The sequence below is a fragment of the Ranitomeya variabilis genome, chromosome 6 (assembly GCF_051348905.1).
Source record: "Ranitomeya variabilis isolate aRanVar5 chromosome 6, aRanVar5.hap1, whole genome shotgun sequence".
In the NCBI taxonomy this organism is placed as follows: domain Eukaryota; kingdom Metazoa; phylum Chordata; class Amphibia; order Anura; family Dendrobatidae; genus Ranitomeya; species Ranitomeya variabilis.
The window spans coordinates 444,830,931-444,850,520 of record NC_135237.1 but is presented as its reverse complement, the minus strand read 5'-3'; the positions used below and the strand labels follow the sequence as shown (position 1 = coordinate 444,850,520).

At 43.2% G+C, this 19,590-nt stretch overlaps 1 protein-coding gene across 1 annotated transcript in view; it reads right to left on the bottom strand.

The window, feature by feature from the left end:
- Positions 1-19,590, bottom strand: part of SPIDR (scaffold protein involved in DNA repair) — a 783,664-nt gene that overhangs the window by 32,983 nt on the left and 731,091 nt on the right. Inside the window, exons 15-16 of the mRNA XM_077270463.1 lie at positions 1,375-1,579; positions 197-343 (exon numbers count right to left, since the gene is read on the bottom strand). Coding sequence (XP_077126578.1) covers positions 197-343; positions 1,375-1,579 — 352 coding nt within the window. The remainder of the gene's footprint in view (positions 1-196; positions 344-1,374; positions 1,580-19,590) is intronic.

Here is a 19,590-nt window from a genome sequence, read left to right as displayed (position 1 = left end):
GTTAATAAGAAGAATCAGTATGATTAGTTGTATAGTCTTTGTGTTATTAATTTTTGCAGATGCAAGCTTAGTCAAGAGGAGCCGTTGTAGACAGTGTATACAATATGATTACTGTATCTAACTATAGAACACGTAATCTGATATTTTGAAAGTGAAAAGGGCCAACATGTTCCTGTTGTTATTCTTATGTACCAACCTTTTACGGTGCACAATGTATTTGCCTCTGTTGAAGAATCCAGTTCATCTAGTCTGACAGGGTCAGTTAGGTCGCTAATGCCAGAGGTGCAGGATAAAGGGGGCTTTTGTAATGAGAGAACTGTGCGTTCAACACAAATGATCCCGCCTGCCAATAAAAACATTTCAATTGGTGTGTACATTACAACCATCCAAAAGACAGCAAGTTAACTCTTAACCTAAAGAACTAGATACAAAGACACTGGAATAGATTTACTATAGTTCGCTTACCAAGCTTTACACATACGGTATATGCCATGTACTCATTCTGAGATCCATTTTATAAAAGATATCCTGCACTGTGTAAAGCACATTACTTTTCATGTTATCCATAAAACACAGCAAGTGATTGCAGATTTTTTTTTCTTTTATAAAAAATTGACAAAATGTGATGTCTCAATATCTGCATAATTAATTTGATGATATTCTCTTACAGCTTTATTTAAAGGGAACCTCTCACCTCATTTTTCGCATATAAGCTGCGGCCACCGCCATTAGGGGTTTATCTACAGCATTCTGTAATGCTGTAAATAAGCCCCCGTTGTAACCTGAAAGATAAGAAAAACAAGTTAGATTATACTCACCAGGGGCGGTCCGATGCGGTCCGGGTCGATGGGCGTAGCGGTCCGGGTCCGGCGCCTCCCATCTTCATACGATGTCGTTATCCTCCTTGCTTTGTGATGCGGCTCCTGCGCAGGCTTACCGATGTGCCCTGTTGAGGGCAGAGCAAAGTACTGCAGTGCGCAGGTGCCGGGAAAGGTCAGAGAGGCCCGACGCCTGCATACTGCAGTACTTTACGCTGCCCTCAACAGGTCAAATCAGTTTGCCTGCGCCGGAACCGCATCACAAAGCAAGGAGGATGACAACATTGTATGAAGATAGGAGGCGTCGGACCCGGACCTGCGACGCCCATCGACCCGGACCGCATTGGACCGCCTCTGGTGAGTATAATCTAACTTGTTTTTCTTTTCTTTCAGGTTACATTGGGGGCTTATTTACAGCATTACAGAATGCTGTAGATAAGCCCCTAATGGCGGTGGCCGCAGCTTATATGCGAAAAATGAGGTGACAGATTCCCATTAATAAATTTTCACATCAACAATTTATGCTCACTGTAAATAATATCCACAAACTTCCTACCATTTTCTTTGACTGCGTCCTTGAAAAATATACTGCAAAGTGACTTCTTAGAAAATATTTCTTGCAGTGTCTTGTCGAATACACAAGATGGCAAAATGCAAACTTTGAGACTTCTAGGATTTCTAAGGGTCTCAGATGCCACCTGGAGAGTAGTGTCAGTAACATACAACCATAATTCTTTCTGTCCTGGAAGGTTACTTTGTATCTAGAATTTCAAGTAGAACAATTACAGCATTGTTAATGTGTATAGGATATAAAAATATTATCACAATACAAGACCTGGACATACTGTCCTCGAATAATAAATAAAAGGCATTTAACCTAAATAAATAGGTGTAATTCTCATAAACCGTGCATTTGTGTAATTAAGAACAATTTATGGTACCGTATATTTGTATTTAGAAAACAATTTAATATGCCGACTAATAAAACTAGTTCACAAAAATCTATACATTGATCTGGACTTATTAAAAGTTGTCATCTCTGAAGACATCCCTTCTTATCAAACTCTGTGATCAGCTGGCAAATGCGTGTGTGGTCAGCGAGTATTGCAAGGAGCAGCTGACCACAGAAGCCACGAAATGCACAAATATGCCGCATTGGCAGGAGTCTTCAAGAGGATCCCTCTGTGATGTCCTTACAAGGCATATGGAAAGGGATTATCCTTCTGAGGACTGTCCTCGTAGGAAAAAAACTACAGTATAGAGCTATATCTTTAAAGCGGATGTATTATAAGAAAATTACTTATTTAAATTCGCTCTTTTATGTTATATGTATTAAAAATGTTGCTTTTTTACTTTTCAATATCACTATCTATAAAGAAAATCAGAAATCTTGCAATCTAGACTAATATTTCCCATTCTACACAAGACTTTTCAGCAGTCTCATTATCATCACAGACAGGATTACAATGAAAGGTTTACATTTAAAGGGAACCTGTCACCAGAAAAAAATGCCGTTAATCTGCAGGTTAATAGTGTTATCAACCTGCCCTACGCCTGCTCTTAGCCAAACACTGCAAGGAGAAAATTAACTTTATTCCCCCCGCCGGCGCAGGGTCAGTCAGGGTCAGAAATCAACAACTAGTTAGCGCGCCCCCGGCATTGACTAACAGCCGACACCAATGCAGAGCCAGTGTCAGAGAAAGGGGCGCAGTTACAGCCGCTGCTCTTTAAACTCAAAACGGTAACTGAACTAGCCCCGGACTGTTCAAGGGGGAATAAAGTTCATTTTCTCAGCGAAGTGCAAGCACCGGGCAGGTTAATAATGCTATTAACCTGCAGATTAACCACATATCTGCAGGCTAATAAACTTTTCTTCTGGTGATAGGCTCCCTTTAATATAAAAAAATAATTTAAGAAAACACCCCTTTGGTTGCATTTAAAACACTATATTAACAATTATGGCCGTTTTGCCCTTTTTCTGATGCATTACAGGTTCCCTTTTAGTAAATAAATATATGGACCCACACTGACCAGTAAGTCAAGAGATTTGTATATGTACATATAACAAAATCTTAGTATTAGTCAAAAGTCGTGTCCCTGTCTTTGATGCGGGCCCGCACGACGAGCTTGCATCTTTCTCAGCAGATGATGGCTTGTTTAATCAGCTATCATGTGCCTTTAAGAAACACGGGTGGAGTGGTGTCCGATCTATGAAAATATAAAGTAAACTAATCCAATCGGTAAACAGCGTAAGGAAAAAAAATCAAAGTGACAGAATTACCTTTTTTTGGGTTGCCACAATACTGATATCAGAGGCAATCAAAACATCTTATCTACCCCAAAATAGTATCCATAAAACCATCAGCTCTGGAAGCGAAAAAAGATCCCTAACACAGCACCACATCCCAAAAAACAATACGGGTCTTGGAAAATGGTGTCACAATAATTTATTTTTTTTTCTTTTTACAAATTTTCACACTTTTTTTCCGACTACTTAAATATAAAAAACTATACATGTTTGGTATGCAAAAAACTATTGTCAAACTGCACTTTTTTTACAATTTCGACGCACTTGGAATTTTTTCCTGCTTTCTAGTACATTAATGATAAAATTAATGATATGCAAATTGCCTCTTCTGAGAAAAAGAGGACTTAACTCTATAGCGCCACCTGTTGGAAGTAGCGATCCTACAAGTCACAATCAACCCTTTAACGAGTCGTGCAATGTGACTTAGGATAAAAGCCAAATCAGTATCTCAATTCGCAGACACGGTGTTTCGGGCTGTTGGCCCTCGTCAGTGCGTAGCATGAGAACTGATTTGGCTAGGTGAGAGGCTCTGGACTGGGGTCTAAGGGGTAAGGTTTCTCCTTGTGGAGAATGACATACCAGCTCTGGCTTGTCAAGGTAAGGAGGCGTATTTGCTGTACAATGCTCCTCTGGGAATTTAAATATGCAAATTGCCTCTTCTGAGAAAAAGAGGACTTAACTCTATAGCGCCACCTGTTGGAAGTAGCGATCCTACAAGTCACAATCAACCCTTTAACGAGTCGTGCTATATGACTTAGGATAAAAGCCAAATCAGTATCTCAATTCGCAGACACGGTGTTTCGGGCTGTTGGCCCTCGTCAGTGCAAAGCATGAGAACTGATTTGGCTAGGTGAGAGGCTCTGGACTGGGGTCTAAGGGGTATCGTTTCTCCTTATGGAGAGAGACATACCATCTCTGGCTTGTCAAGGTAAGGAGGCTTATTTGCCGTACAATGCTCCTCTGGGAATTTAAAATGAATGATGTAATTCAAATGTACAACTGATCCAGCAAAAAAACAAGGCTTCATATGTCTATGCGCACAGAAAAATTAAAAAAGTTATGAATCTTGGAAGAAGGGGAGGAAAAGATGAAAAAATTGAAAATTGCCCACAGATTAAGGGGTTAAAATAGGTATTGTTGATGCAGAAAGCAAGATAACACACATTACCTGTCCTTCAAAGTATACCACACAGGGAACTCATACTTTTCTGGAGTTTATAGCCTATAGATGAGAGTAATTTTGTCCCACATCACCTTTCATGTACAAATAACTTTTAAAAATGTACAATTTTTTTTTTTTTTTTTTACTGGAAACCGGCAGGTTAACAAAATAATGGAAACAATTCCACAACTCTAGAGTAAAGTGAACCATAGTCTCTGACACGATGAATGTGGATAATCTGTGAACCACAGCCTCTCCCACTTACATTCCTTCCTGCCTGTTTACCAGTGAACTCGCCCACTCACTGAGATCAGACTGTCAAGGTGAGTTTCATCACCTGCCTCCACACTACATACTACTCTGCTTTTTATGACATTGGACCGGAAACATTGTCCATCATTTTCTTTGTTTATCTACTAGAATGTGAACAGTCATGCAAAAATTCTGGGGGTGGTTAGATAAAGAAAGACTTTCAGACAGGAAACAGATAGAAATCAGTAGATCAAAACTAAAGTAATGTATATGGTATATAGATACACTATATCAGGGGTCTCAAACTCGGCTGGGTATATGGGCCGCATATAGAAAAATTTGGAATTTGAAAGACAAAGTGACATTTTTAGTGATAACATTTTATTTTTTTAGAGCGTGGGTCATTATGGATGTGGTGAGAACAAATGTGCACTCATATTGTAGTTATGTCCCCATATTGTAGTTATGCCCCATCCAGGTCCCCATATTATAGTTACCGTATATCCCCATCCAGGTTCTCATATAGTAGTCATGTCCCCACATCCAGGTCCCCATATTGTAGTTATGGACCCATCCAGGTCCCCATATTGTAGTTATGTCCCCATCCAGGTTCTCATATTTCAGTCATGTACCCATATCCAGGTCCCCATATTGTAGTTATGTCCCCATCCAGGTCCTCATATTGTAGTTATATCCCCACATTGTATTTATGTCCCCATCCAGGTCTTCATATTGTAGTTATATCCCCATATTGTAGTCATGTACCCATCCAGGTCCCCATATTGTAGTTATGATCCCAACCAGGTCCCCATATTGTAGTTATATCCCCATCCAGGTCCTCATATTGTAGTTATGTCTCCATATTGTACATATGTCCCCATATTGTAATTATATCACCCTCCAGGTTCTCATATTGTAGTTATATCCCCATCCAGGTCCTCATATTGTAGTTATGTCTCCATATTGTAGATATGTCTCCATATTGTAGATATGTCCCCATATTGCAATTATATCACCATCCAGGTTCTCATATTGTAGTTATGTCCCCATATTGTAGTAATATCCTCATCCAGGCCTCCATATTGTAGTTATGGCACCATCCATGGTCTCATATTGTAGTCATACCCCATACCCAGGTCCCCATATTGTAGTTATGTCCCCATCCAGGCCCTCATATTGCAGTTGTGTCTCCCCATATTCATGTCCGCATATCCAGGTCCCCATATTGTAGATATGTCGACTATTGTGCCGCTTTTCATATACACATAAGATGAAAAAAAAGGTAGAGTCTTCTCATCTGTCCTGTGTTCCCTCCGCATCCTTACTGTACATGTGGCCGCAGGCACTGCAGACCCCTTGATGATCGCGGCCCAATACAGGAGCCGCCGGCAGCACTTTGTTTCACTTGAATGTGTGTCCTTGAACTGTATTGCTGCGCAAAGACTCTCAGCATAGCAATATCAATGAAAGCCACCGGACAATCAGAGGCCAGCTGCTGACATCTGCATGCCGGCGCATGACAGTGATATCATAACCTGCCGCACCGGCACACCTATGTCAGCTGCTGGTCTCTGGCCAGCGGTTGGTATGGGTATTGCTGTGCAGAGAGTCTCTGCGAGGCAATACGTTTCAATTGAATGTGTGTCTAAAGACACACATTCAACTGAAATAATATGCTGCCGTCGGCGGCCCCCTGGACCGGAAAGGGATCACTAACGGGTCTACAGTAGGGGTGAGCGAAACGGATCGGACATTTTCAAAAATCGCCGACTTTCAACAAAGTCGGGTTTCATGAAACCCGACCCGATCCCACTGTGGGATCGGCCATGCGGTCGGCGATCTACGCGCCAAAGTCGCGTTTTATATGACGCTTTCCCCGCCATTTTTCAGCCAATGAAGGAGTGTGGGCAGCGTGATGACATAATGACATAGGTTCCGGCTTGCTTTCTGCGGCGTCACAGGGGGTAAAACCGCCATGTTACCGTTTGGGATGTAGCGATTTCCACATTCCAACACAACCTTTGCTTTGCAGGGACGACGGAGGAGAGAGAGAGACTTACATTGGGTTTCGTGTAATCCCCGACTTTGCGCGATAATCGGACGATTTGACTCGACTCGACTTTTGACAAAGTCGGGTTTCGCGAAACCCGACTCGATCCTAAAAAAGTTAAAGTCGCTCAACCCTAGTCTACAGTACCTGTGGACTGCATGAATCAGCCTCAGGCCGCATGTTTGAGGCCCCTGCACTATATGGACAAAAGTGCTGGAAAATATATTTAAATCATTGAATTCAGGTTACTCTGTCTGTACCATTGGCACAAGTGTAAAAAAAAAAAAATCAGGCACCTTGCCATGCAATCTGCCGTCACAGAACTGGAGTGTGGTACTGTAAAACGATGCCACTTACGTAACTAGTCAGTTCGTGAAGTTTCTTTTCTCCTAAATATTTCTCAATCACATGTTAGTGAGGCATATGGGGGCCACACCAACTCAACACATGAAGTAGCAGATCATGTAAAGTTACAGAACCGTGCCGCCGAGTGTTGAGGTGTGTACTGCCTAGTCACCAACGCTCTGCTGACTCTAACTGCAGCGCTCCAAACCTCCTCTGGTGTTACCATCAGCACAAAAACTGTACATCAGGATCTTCATGACAGCTGCACACAAACCTGACATCGACAATCACAATGGGATGTGTCAGATGGAGTGATGTAAATGGGCTATGCAGTGATGAATACCACTTCATCTGACGATCTGAGCATGTCAGGGGTTTTTTCCTGATTGCCAGGAGAACGCTGCCTACCTGACTGCATTATGCCAACTAGTCTGGTAGTGGAGGGAAATTGTATGGGGCTATTTCAGAGTTTCACTTAGCCCCATTAGGTTACCTCTGGGATGTGGACATTGAACACACCTTCACCTCAGATTATAATATATATACAGGTCCTTCTCAAAAAATTAGCATATAGTGTTAAATTTCATTATTTACCATAATGTAATGATTACAATTAAACTTTCATATATTATAGATTCATTATCCACCAACTGAAATTTGTCAGGTCTTTTATTGTTTTAATACTGATGATTTTGGCATACAACTCCTGATAACCCAAAAAACCTGTCTCAATAAATTAGCATATTTCACCCGTCCAATCAAATAAAAGTGTTTTTTAATAACAAACAAAAAAAACATCAAATAATAATGTTCAGTTATGCACTCAATACTTGGTCGGGAATCCTTTGGCAGAAATGACTGCTTCAATGCGGCGTGGCATGGAGGCAATCAGCCTGTGACACTGCTGAGATGTTATGGAGGCCCAGGATGCTTCAATAGCGGCCTTAAGCTCATCCAGAGTGTTGGGTCTTGCGTCTCTCAACTTTCTCTTCACAATATCCCACAGATTCTCTATGGGGTTCAGGTCAGGAGAGTTGGCAGGCCAATTGAGAGCAGGTGCCAGGTCGTGCTGAAAAATGAAATCTTCATCTCCATAAAGCATTTCAGCCGATGGAAGCATGAAGTGCTCCAAAATCTCCTGATAGCTAGCTGCATTGACCCTGCCCTTGATGAAACACAGTGGACCAACACCAGCAGCTGACATGGCACCCCACACCATCACTGACTGTGGGTACTTGACACTGGACTTCAGGCATTTTGGCATTTCCTTCTCTCCAGTCTTCCTCCAGACTCTGGCACCTTGATTTCCGAATGACATGCAAAATTTGCTTTCATCAGAAAAAAGTACTTGGGACCACTTAGCAACAGTCCAGTGCTGCTTCTCTGTAGCCCAGGTCAGGCGCTTCTGCCGCTGTTTATGGTTCAAAAGTGGCTTTACCTGGGGAATGCGGCACCTGTAGCCCATTTCCTGCACACGCCTGTGCACGGTGGCTCTGGATGTTTCCACACCAGACTCAGTCCACTGCTTCCTCAGGTTCCCCAAGGTCTGGAATCGGTCCTTCTCCACAATCTTCCTCAGGGTCCGGTCACCTCTTCTCGTTGTACAGCGTTTTCTGCCACATTGTTTCCTTCCAACAGACTTACCATTGAGGTGCCTTGATACAGCACTCTGGGAACAGCCTATTTGTTGAGAAATTTCTTTCTGGGTCTTACCCTCTTGCTTGAGGGTGTCAATGATGGCCTTCTTGACATCTGTCAGGTCGCTAGTCTTACCCATGATGGGGGTTTTGAGTAATGAACCAGGCAGGAAGTTTTTAAAAGCCTCAGGTATCTTTTGCATGTGTTTAGAGTTAATTAGTTGATTCAGAAGATTAGGGTAATAGGTCGTTTAGAGAACCTTTTCTTGATATGCTAATTTATTGAGACAGGTTTTTTGGGTTATCAGGAGTTGTAGGCCAAAATCATCAGTATTAAAACAATAAAAGACCTGACAAATTTCAGTTGGTGGATAATGAATCTATAATATATGAAAGTTTAATTGTAATCATTACATTATGGTAAATAATGAAATTTAACACTATATGCTAATTTTTTGAGAAGGACCTGTAGATCATTTATGTATAATCATTAATTTACATATAAAAATATAATATGTGTCACTGGCAAGGTGCTGGAGGGGAGATATATTTCGCTAAGGCTGTTTGCTTCAATTATTTAAAACCCAGCAGTTTTCCTTCAGCACATTAAAGGAACCTGTCAGCAGGATTGTGCACAGTAACCTACAGACAGTGTCAGCTCGGCATCGTTATACTGATTACAATGATACCTCGGTTGATGAAATCTGTCTTGTGGTTGCTGTTTAATCTTTATTTTCAGTTGTGAGTTAATGATATGCTCGTGCTCCGGGGCGGGCTGTGGGGGGTCTTCATGTGGTGCTCTGATTAGGTATTCATATATTCATAATGCAGACTGCTGACAGGTCACTGATCCCTCACTGACCTGCTGCCCCCTAGTTTTCATAATGAATACCTGTACATAGTGAAGAAAAAAAAAACCCCTTCTGCATGCAGGTGCCAGCCATGGCGCCTGCGCTGCAGCATAATTGCATGTTTAATTTGTAGTTACTACATGGAGCTGAGTTTTTCCTGAGGTGTAAAACAAAAAAGAAAATTGAAATGACGCCCGCAGCGCCTGTGCAGTGGCTGCTATCGGTGTATATAGAGGTGATCCGTTAGCTGCTATTGCACAGGCAGCGCCATCTTGCTAGATAAGAAAAAAACATTTCCTCCTCCAAGATGGTGCTCTCCACTCCTGCGCAGTAGCAGTTTTCGGCGATTGCTATACTCCTCAGGAAAAGATCAACCACACGTAACTACACACTAAACATGCGATTATGCCGGCACCTGCTTGCAGAAGGTTTTTTTCACTATGTACAGGTATTCATTATGCAAACTAGGGGGCAGGTCAGTAAGGGATCAGTGACCTGTCAGCAGTCTGCATTATGAATACTTAATCAGAGCACCACATGCAGACCCCCCACAGGCCGCCCTGTGGCACGAGCATATCATTAACTCAAAATTCAAAATATAGATTAAACAACAACCACAAGACGGATTTCATCAACCAAGGTATCATTTTAATCGGTATAATGGTGCCAACCTGACACTGTCTGTAGGTTACTGTGCACAATCATCCTGCTGACAGGTTCCCTTTAAGTGGTTAGAGAGGTTAATTAGCCATTTTGTTGACGGGCTGGGTTTTTCTCTACAACCATAGAGCAAGTGAGAAATTGTCCACCTTATCTTCACCCCATGATGTGGTCTGGGTCTTAAAAAGTTGGTCTCCAGAGGCAGTCAGGGTTCAGTAGGGCTGGAGACAGGAACTCCAGAGTGTTGTGTCCTGAGGAGGAAAAACTGAACCAGTTTGTGGTTATCATCTGAAGAGGGCGGATCCCCACTGACATAGAGACTGTATACCATTTTGTTTGTTTTCCTGTTTTGCCCAAAAGGGCTATGTTTACTTTCACTTCACATTGGTTTATGCTGTATATATAATAAACCAAGGGAAGATTTCAAGAGACAGTGTACATGTGTCTACCTCCGTGTGCAGCCGAAATGGGATAGTCCTAATCATCCTAAGGGGTATCCCCACTCTCCTCCAATAGCTGACGCTAAGCTGAGAAGAATTGAGTATTTTTTAAATTTAACATGCTGATTCTTTGTTATCACAGAAGACAAGGTGTCATTCAGTGGCTTATTCCATATTCCCCATTTAAAGACACAAAATATTGGAGGAGTGGATGGAGTGGTAAAAAAGAGCAGTAGGCAGAAGAAGCTGATAAAGGTATATTGACACCTTTAGGCCTCGTGCACACGATGCGTTTTTTGCTGCGGATCCACAGCGGATTTGACGCTGCGGATACGCTGCAGTTTTCCATGCGGGGTACAGTACAATGTAACCCTATGGAAAACAAAAACCGCTGTGCCCACGATGCGGAAAAATCAGCGCGGATTCGCTGCGGAAAAAAAGGAGCATGTCACTTCTTTCTGTGGATTCCGCAGCGGTTTTCAACCTGCACCAATAGGAAAGTGCTGTTGAAAACCCGCAGAGGAATCCGCAGAAGCCGCATCGTGTGCACATACCCTTAACCTTGGGAAAATCTATCTCCCTCATTTTCAGCAAAGATTTTAGTTTTTTGGAATCTTCTAAATCTGTTTACAGCCATAGCAAACAACACTAATTGATACAACAAAAGCTGACATTAGGAGACATGATCTGAGCCACCACGGTCAATAAACTCATTAAAGGGCCACTGTCACCCCCTCCAGCCGTTATAAACTAAAATAGCCACCTTGTGCAGCAGTAATGCTGCAGTCTAACAAGGTGGCTCTTTTAGTTTTGGTGTCCTTTCATCGTCTTGTTCTTTTAAGGGACACATGTGGTTGTATCAGCTTGGACTGACTCCAGTAATAAAATGTCTTCTCTTTTTCAAGTCATGAAGTCAGTGATGTGCTCCATAACTTGAGAGGAATAACAGAAGTATACTCACATATCCTATATAAAGATGGTTGTTTCATTTGATGGTCATATTGTTCTCCTGCATGGTCATACTTTTACATTTTTAGTGCCAAGCAGGAAAATAGGGCACACAGTGTCATTGGGGTTCATATTGCTTATAAAGAAACATTTTCCAAGCCTTTTCTCTTGTGAACACTTTTTGTATTCAGATACCTAATTCATTTGAGTGTTCACCAGGCTTGTTTTATTTAGTAGGCTGAAGCCTAATGATCCTGCAAAATCTGAGGAACAGTTACCTTCTCCTTAGGACACACACCAAAGGAACCTTGATCATATATGTCATACCGCTGATTTACCGCGGATTTCCAGTGTTTTTTTGTGCGGATTTCACCTGCGGATTCCTATTGAAGAACAGGTGTAAAACGCTGCGGAATCCGCACAAAAAATTGACATGCGGAAAATACAACACAGCGTTTCCGCGCGGTATTTTCCGCACCATGGGCACAGCCGATTTGGTTTTCCATAGGTTTACATGGTACTGCAAACCTGATGGAAAACTGCTACGAATCCGCAGCGGCGGATCCGCAGCCAAATCCGCACCGTGTGCACATAGCCTAATTCTAACCCTAACCCTAGTTCTAACCCTAATTCTAACTGTAGCCCAAACCGTAGCCCTAACCCTAGCCCTCACCCTGGCCCTGACCCTAACTCTAACCCTAGTGGAGAAAAAAAATATATTTTCTTTATTTTATTATTGTCCCTACCTATGGGGGTGAAAAAGGGGTGGGGGGTCATTTACTATTTTGTTTATTTTGATCACTGTGGTAGGTTTTATCACAGTGATCAAAATGTACCTGGAACGAATCTGCCGGCCGGCAGATTTGGCGGGCGCACTGCGCATGCGCCCGCCATTTTGGAAGATGGCGGCGCCCATGGAGCAGACGGACGGACACCGGGAGTCTCGGTAAGTATGAGGGGGGATCGGAGCACGGGGGGCATCGGAGCACGGGGGGGGGGATCGGAGCACGGGTGTGGGATCGGAGCACGGGGGGAGCGGACAGGAGAACGGGGGAGCGGACAGGTGGACGGAGGGGAGCGGAGCACAGGACGGAGGACCGGGGAGGCGATCGGTGGCGGTGGGGGGGGGGGCTGAACAGGGTTTCCAGCGATGGCCGATGATATTATGGCCGATGATATTGCAGCATCGGCCATGGCTGGATCGTAATATTTCACCTGTTGTCATAGGTGAAATATTACAAATCGCTCTGATTGGCTGTTTCACTTTCAACAGCCAATCAGAGCGATTGTAGCCACGGGGGGGGGGAGTGAAGCCACCCCCCCTGGGCTAAAGTACCACTCCCCCTGTCCCTGCAGATTGGGTGAAATTGGGGTTAACCCTTTCACCCGGCCTGCAGGGACGCGATCATTCTGTGACACAGCATATGCGTCACAGGTCGGATTGGCACCGACTTTCATGACGCATACGCTGTGTCACAGGTTGGGAAGGGGTTAATGATAATCTTAATGGGGTTATAAATAATAATTATTTTGGCACGTTTGTGTGACCGTTCGAGCACACACGAATATACTTTATTGCTCCTAGAGGTTTAATGATGAGGTGGCATGACGTTACAATGACTCTAGTGCACTGTGATACATTTTTGGAGTCCTAAGGTGCTTTTACGGTTTTCCATATCCTTTTTTGCTTTTTCGGTATGACATATATGATCAAGGTTCCTTTGGTGTGTGTCCTAAGGAGAAGGTAACTGTTCCTCAGATTTTGCAGGATCATTAGGCTTCAGCCTACTAAATAAAACAAGCCTGGTGAACACTCAAATGAATTAGGTATCTGAATACAAAAAGTGTTCACAAGAGAAAAGGCTTGGAAAATGTTTCTTTATAAGCAATATGAACCCCAATGACACTGTGTGCCCTATTTTCCTGCTTGGCACTAAAAATGTAAAAGTATGACCATGCAGGAGAACAATATGACCATCAAATGAAACAACCATCTTTATATAGGATATGTGAGTATACTTCTGTTATTCCTCTCAAGTTATGGAGCACATCACTGCCTTCATGACTTGAAAAAGAGAAGACATTTTATTACTGGAGTCAGTCCAAGCTGATACAACCACATGTGTCCCTTACATTAAAAGAACAAGACGATGAAAGGACACCAACAAGGCTAGATAGACAGACGGCTCTGCACAGACAGGAGAAACAGTGGTGTATGTCATTACTGTAACTGGATCCCCAAGAGATGAGACATTGGGAAACTTTCAACTACAATTAACACATGAACAGAAGTGAGAGTATCTCACAGTTTCCTGCTGGACATAAAGAGTCCAAATGACAGTTTTCTGTAGCATGCTATTCTTACCTGCTGCAGCATGTGTTTGGTAAAATAATACTGGATAAACATTAAGACATACGGGTTATCTTAGGCAGGCGCTCTCAAGCTGTGATCCCACAAGACTAGTGGAGGCCAAAATGCAGTTCAAGCATCTCCCCCCTGCAGTGCTTAGCTGTCTAGTTTGTTCCTGAGCATTTCTGACAGCATCAAACTGATTAATATGTGTGTACTGTAATGACATGTGGGTATATATACACAATTACATATCTGCAATAGATGCATTAGTAACATAAGGTAACTGCTAAGGTGATCTGTAGGTTTTCCTCTGTTCTGGAGGGGAAGGTAAGGCCTGTCTCACACATCAGTTTTTCGCCGTCAGGCAGAATCCGGCGAATTTGTAAAAAAAAACAGATCCTTTGCTAATTGTGAAAAACTGATGCAAAGGATCTGTTTTTTAAACCCGGGATATAGTTTTAATTTCCTGTTCCGGGGAAAAGAGAGAGAGACGATGGATCCGGCAAAAACCGAAGAAATGTGAGTGCATCCTGTGCTAATGCAAGTCTATGAGAAAAAAACGGATCCGGTGGCAATTTTTGCCGGATCCGTTTTTTTCAAAATGTGCCGGATTGTGCCTGACAGCAAAAACCTGATGTGTGAAAGGGGCCTAACACTTTCTGATGTACAAATTGAATGACTGCAGTGAGAGCATGCTAGGGCTCATAGTCCTGCAAGAATGTTCAGCATGTCTATGAAAAACCCTGTTAGTAGGCACATGGCTGTATTACAAAGTGGAACAAATCCCTAAAACAGCGCCCACAGAATTGTATAGGTCCTTACTATACTTTCCTTTGCCTCTTATTTTATACAATTTTATTTCTACAAATCCAACAATAAAAAAACAGAATCTACCAATGGTTAGAGTATTGTGGATCGACACTTCCCTAGAAAAATAATCTTGCACTGAGGCACACATCCCACCAAGAACAACATCTGCAAGGAGATTGTATTTTCTCCGTGTTTGCTTGAGTTTTATCCGTTTTCCTACCACAATACAAAGACATAGTGATAAGGAATCTAGATTGTGAGCCCCAATGGGGACAGTGCTGAGGAATACGATGGTGCTAAATAATGGAGTAAAATAAACATACAGCACCATACCAAAGTCCATGGAGTAACTACTGCCTCTTCTTATTGACAATCTTGTATTAGCCAAGCAAATATGCTTATTGGGGAGTCAAGAGAACTTTATAGCTGACAGTGAGCTCATGTACTGTATGTGATAGGTTTTGTGATTTAACTCTAGCTGAAGCTTCAAAAAATGACATCACTGACCCAATATGGCATAGGATGAGCAAAGTACAATATCATTGTGCTTATTTTTCTATAAAGCCCATGCTGTACCCATGACAATTTTATGGCATTGTCCCCTGGCTTTAATAAGGAAAACCACACATAAAGTGTTCCTTATAAAATGTTCTAGAAATATTTCCAAGAACTAATCTCACACTAACATTTATTAAGACCTATTGGTTTATGATTCTCAGTTGTTAAGTATCCCCAAAATTGCTATACAAAAACTTCTATAGTATGCTGGGACTTGTGTTTCCCCAGCATCCAGAGTGCCAGTACAGCCTTCCAATTTGTGGCAATGTATAATGATGTCGGGCGGCGGGCATCCTGCAGCTCCACAACAGCTGAAGGAGCTGTTACCTTTCTCTGTTGTAGGAAATCATAGCTGTCAGCGTGTGAGGTCAGCTTGCTGTAACACAATTAATTATACATTTTAATGTCTTTTTAACGCAGTGAGAAATGGTTACTGGAGGGCAGCGCACACTTAGTGCTGCAGGAGAAATATGTGAGCCATGTGTTGTATTACGCAGTGGGAGAGAAAGCTGAAATCAGTTCAGTCTGTGAGTGCAGCTTTTTAACATTTACATCTTGTTCTCTTACAGTCCCAGGAATGATCAAACATTGCCATGCTTCTGACTTGACAGTACGGACAAGAAATAAATGCAACTTAGTGCAGGAGGATCTATAATCCAATGAATTCTATATGTCACCACAATTTATACAAATATTTAGACACTAGATGGTGGCCCGATTCCAACGGGTATTCTAGAATATGTATGTCCACGTAGTTTATTGCCCAGTTACGTAGTATATTGCCCAGTTACGTAGTATATTGCCCAGCCACGTAGTATATTGCCCAGTGACGTAGTATATTGCCCAGCCACGTAGTATATTGCCCAGCCACGTAGTATATTGCCCAGTGACGTAGTATATTGCCCAGCCACGTAGTATATTGCCCAGCCACGTAGTATATTGCCCAGTGACGTAGTATATTGCCCAGCCACGTAGTATATTGCCCAGCCACGTAGTATATTGCCCAGCCACGTAGTATATTGCCCAGCCACGTAGTATATTGCCCAGCCACGTAGTATATTGCCCAGCGACGTAGTATATTGCCCAGTGACGTAGTATATTGCCCAGTGACGTAGTATATTGCACAGCCACGTAGTATATTGCCCAGTGACGTAGTATATTGCCCAGCCACGTAGTATATTGCCCAGTGACGTAGTATATTGCCCAGCCACGTAGTATATTGCCCAGTTGACATAGTATACAGCACAGAGCCACGTAGTATATTGCCCAGCCACGTAGTATATTGGGCAGTCACGTAGTATATTGCCCAGCCACGTAGTATATTGCCCAGTGACGTAGTATATTGCCCAGTGACGTAGTATATTGCCCAGTGACGTAGTATATTGCACAGCCACGTAGTATATTGCCCAGTGACGTAGTATATTGCCCAGCCACGTAGTATATTGCCCAGTGACGTAGTATATTGCCCAGCCACGTAGTATATTGCCCAGTTGACATAGTATACAGCACAGAGCCACGTAGTATATTGCCCAGCCACGTAGTATATTGGGCAGTCACGTAGTATATTGCCCAGCTACGTAGTATATTGTCCAGCCACGTATGTCACAGGTTAAAAAAATAAACATACTCACCTTCCGCAGGCGCGTTGTAGTTCTGTTGCCTGTGTGGGGTGCAGGCGGCAGCTTCCAGTCCCAGGGTGTGATGACGTCACGGTCACGTGACCGTGACGTCAAGGCAGGTCCTGCTCGTGCAGGCCTTGTGATGACGTCACGGTCACATGACGGTGACGTCATGGAAGGTCCTCCCAGACCATCCTTGCCACCGGAACGTGCCGCTTGCGTGGACCGGTCACCGGAGCATCGCGAGGAGCGGGAAAGGTGAGTATATAATGATTTTTTATTTTTTTTTATTATTTTTAAAATTAAATGTTTTTACTATTGATGCTGCGTAGGCTGTGTCAATAGTAAAAACTTGGTCACACAGGGTTAATAGCGGCGGTAACGGAGTGAGTAATAACGCGGTCCGTTACCGCTGGCATTAACCCTCTGTGAGCCGTGACTGTGGGGACTATGGAGCGGGGCCGGGCGCCAGCCACTGACTGCAGGAGTAGGGAGGGACTAATCGGACTGTGGCCGTCGCTGATTGGTTGCGGCAGCCATGACAGGCAGCTGGCGAGACCAATCAGCGACTTGGATTCCATGACAGACAGAGGCCGCGACCAATGAATATCCGTGACAGACAGAAGGACAGACAGACGGAAGTGACCCTTAGACAATTATATATATAGATGAGAGTCCTCAGTGGTTGATACCTTTTAATGGCTAACAGAAAAGGTATCAACCACTGAGGACTCTCAATTCTAAATATTTTCCTATCCACGGTACCAAGATATATATCTTTCATGTACCACAATTTATAGTGTCAATCATAATGCAAGAAGCGCAGTCCACAATATGCACAATACACACGGCTCCCGGCTCTTCTCTATCAGATGTCACAAATAAGCTGTAATAGTCTTTCATCAGTAGCACACTTGGTTCCACATGCCAGGATGAGCTAGACTAGGACTAATCAGTAGGATTCATCCTTCTCACTCAAGGGCTCCAGCTCCACAGACAGGAAGGCTGATGTGAGCGCAGACAGCCACAAGGACAGATAAGGAATGGACACTTCAGGACATCAAATGTCAGCGTCTTCCTTTGTGTCTTAAGAACAGTAGCAGTACAGTATTGTATGTGTCAGCAGCTGATAAGACAAAGAAAAAAACTGCATCTACTGAATAGATTCTGAGTCCATTTTTTTCATCATCTAACAAAAATCTGATAATATATGTGCAAATATAAGGACTCCTATATCACGCTCTTAAAAAAGAAGATTCCCAACAAATCCTAGTCATCCTAGTGACAAAAAAAATCCCTACCAGATCGGTTTTTAAGTTTTGATGGAAAAAATAAAGGTCCTCATACACATGAGACTAAAGTCGGATGAACCAGCAAAAAATAGTGTGATCGGCCGACATTCAATTGTGTATGTGGGTCTCCCTACTATAACTCAACAGATCATATTAATGAAGGAGAATTATCTGGACTATGGAATTTCAGCGGCATATCATTTTGTTCTCTCTGTAAATAAGGTAATTGTTCCTGCTTATAGAGCAGTAGGGAGATGATGCTGCCGACACCTACCATATTTTTCAAACTATAAGACGCACTTTTTTCCTCCAGAGATGTGGAGGAAAATGGGGGGGTGAGTCTTATAGTTTGGATGTACCTGCTTTGGCTGTGGTGGGGAGGTGGTGGAGCGCCATCGGCGGAACAGTGGGTTACAGAAGGCAGGAGCCGGCTGCTGTGGCTAACTCCTGTGCCCGCTGCTAAAGAGAAATTAATATTCACTGAACTCCACGCCCATGGGAGTGGAAAGCAGTGCATATTAATATTAAATATCAGCGGACACGCTGATAGACACAGCAGAAGGCTTCCTCTCGTGCCCGCTACTTAAGGAAATGAATATTCAGTGCTCTCCACTCCCATAGGCATGGAGAGAAGTGAATATTCATTGATTTTTAATAGCCCAGCAGCTGCAGGAAGCGGGTGGCTGTGGCTAACACTGTGATCTCTATTAAAGATCAGTGAATATTCACTGCTCCACATGCCTATAGTCCCGGCATGGAGAGCAGTATGTGTTCTGTCAGCTATCCTCTGCTTGTAAGCAGCACATGATGTCACTGCCATGCGCTGCTTACAAGCATAAATCACCTGCTGGCATCGTAACAGGAAGCTGCAAGGGAGCGCAGGAAGGTTTGTTTTATTAGCATTTTTCTGATGGGGGCCATGCATACCAGGATAGAGATGAGGGCACCATGCGTACCAGGATGGGGATAAGGGGGCCATGCCTACAAGGATGGGGATGAGGATGCCATGCATACCAGGATGGGGAAGAGGGTGCCATGCACACCAGAATAGGGATGAGGATGCCATGCATACCAGGATGGGGATGATGGGCCTATACATATCAGGATGGGGATGAGGGGTCATGATTACAAGGATAGGAATAAGGGGGCCATGCATGCCAGGATAGGGATGAGGAGACTATGCGCACCAGGGTAGGGATGAGGGGGCCATGCTTGCCAAGATAGAGATGAGGGGGACATGTATACCAGGATGGGGATGAGGGGGACATGCATACCAGGATGGGGATGAGGGGACGATGTTTACCTGGATTGGGGAGATATATATATACCAGCTTAGGGGATATTACTACAGAATTAACCACATTGTTTGCTTCAATTTTTTTTACTAACTTCCTGCTCTAAAACCTAGGTGAGTTTCTTGGTTCGAAAAATATAGTATCTAATGTGTATGAAGGGACTTAACTCTGCAAACTGCAAAACTCTATAAC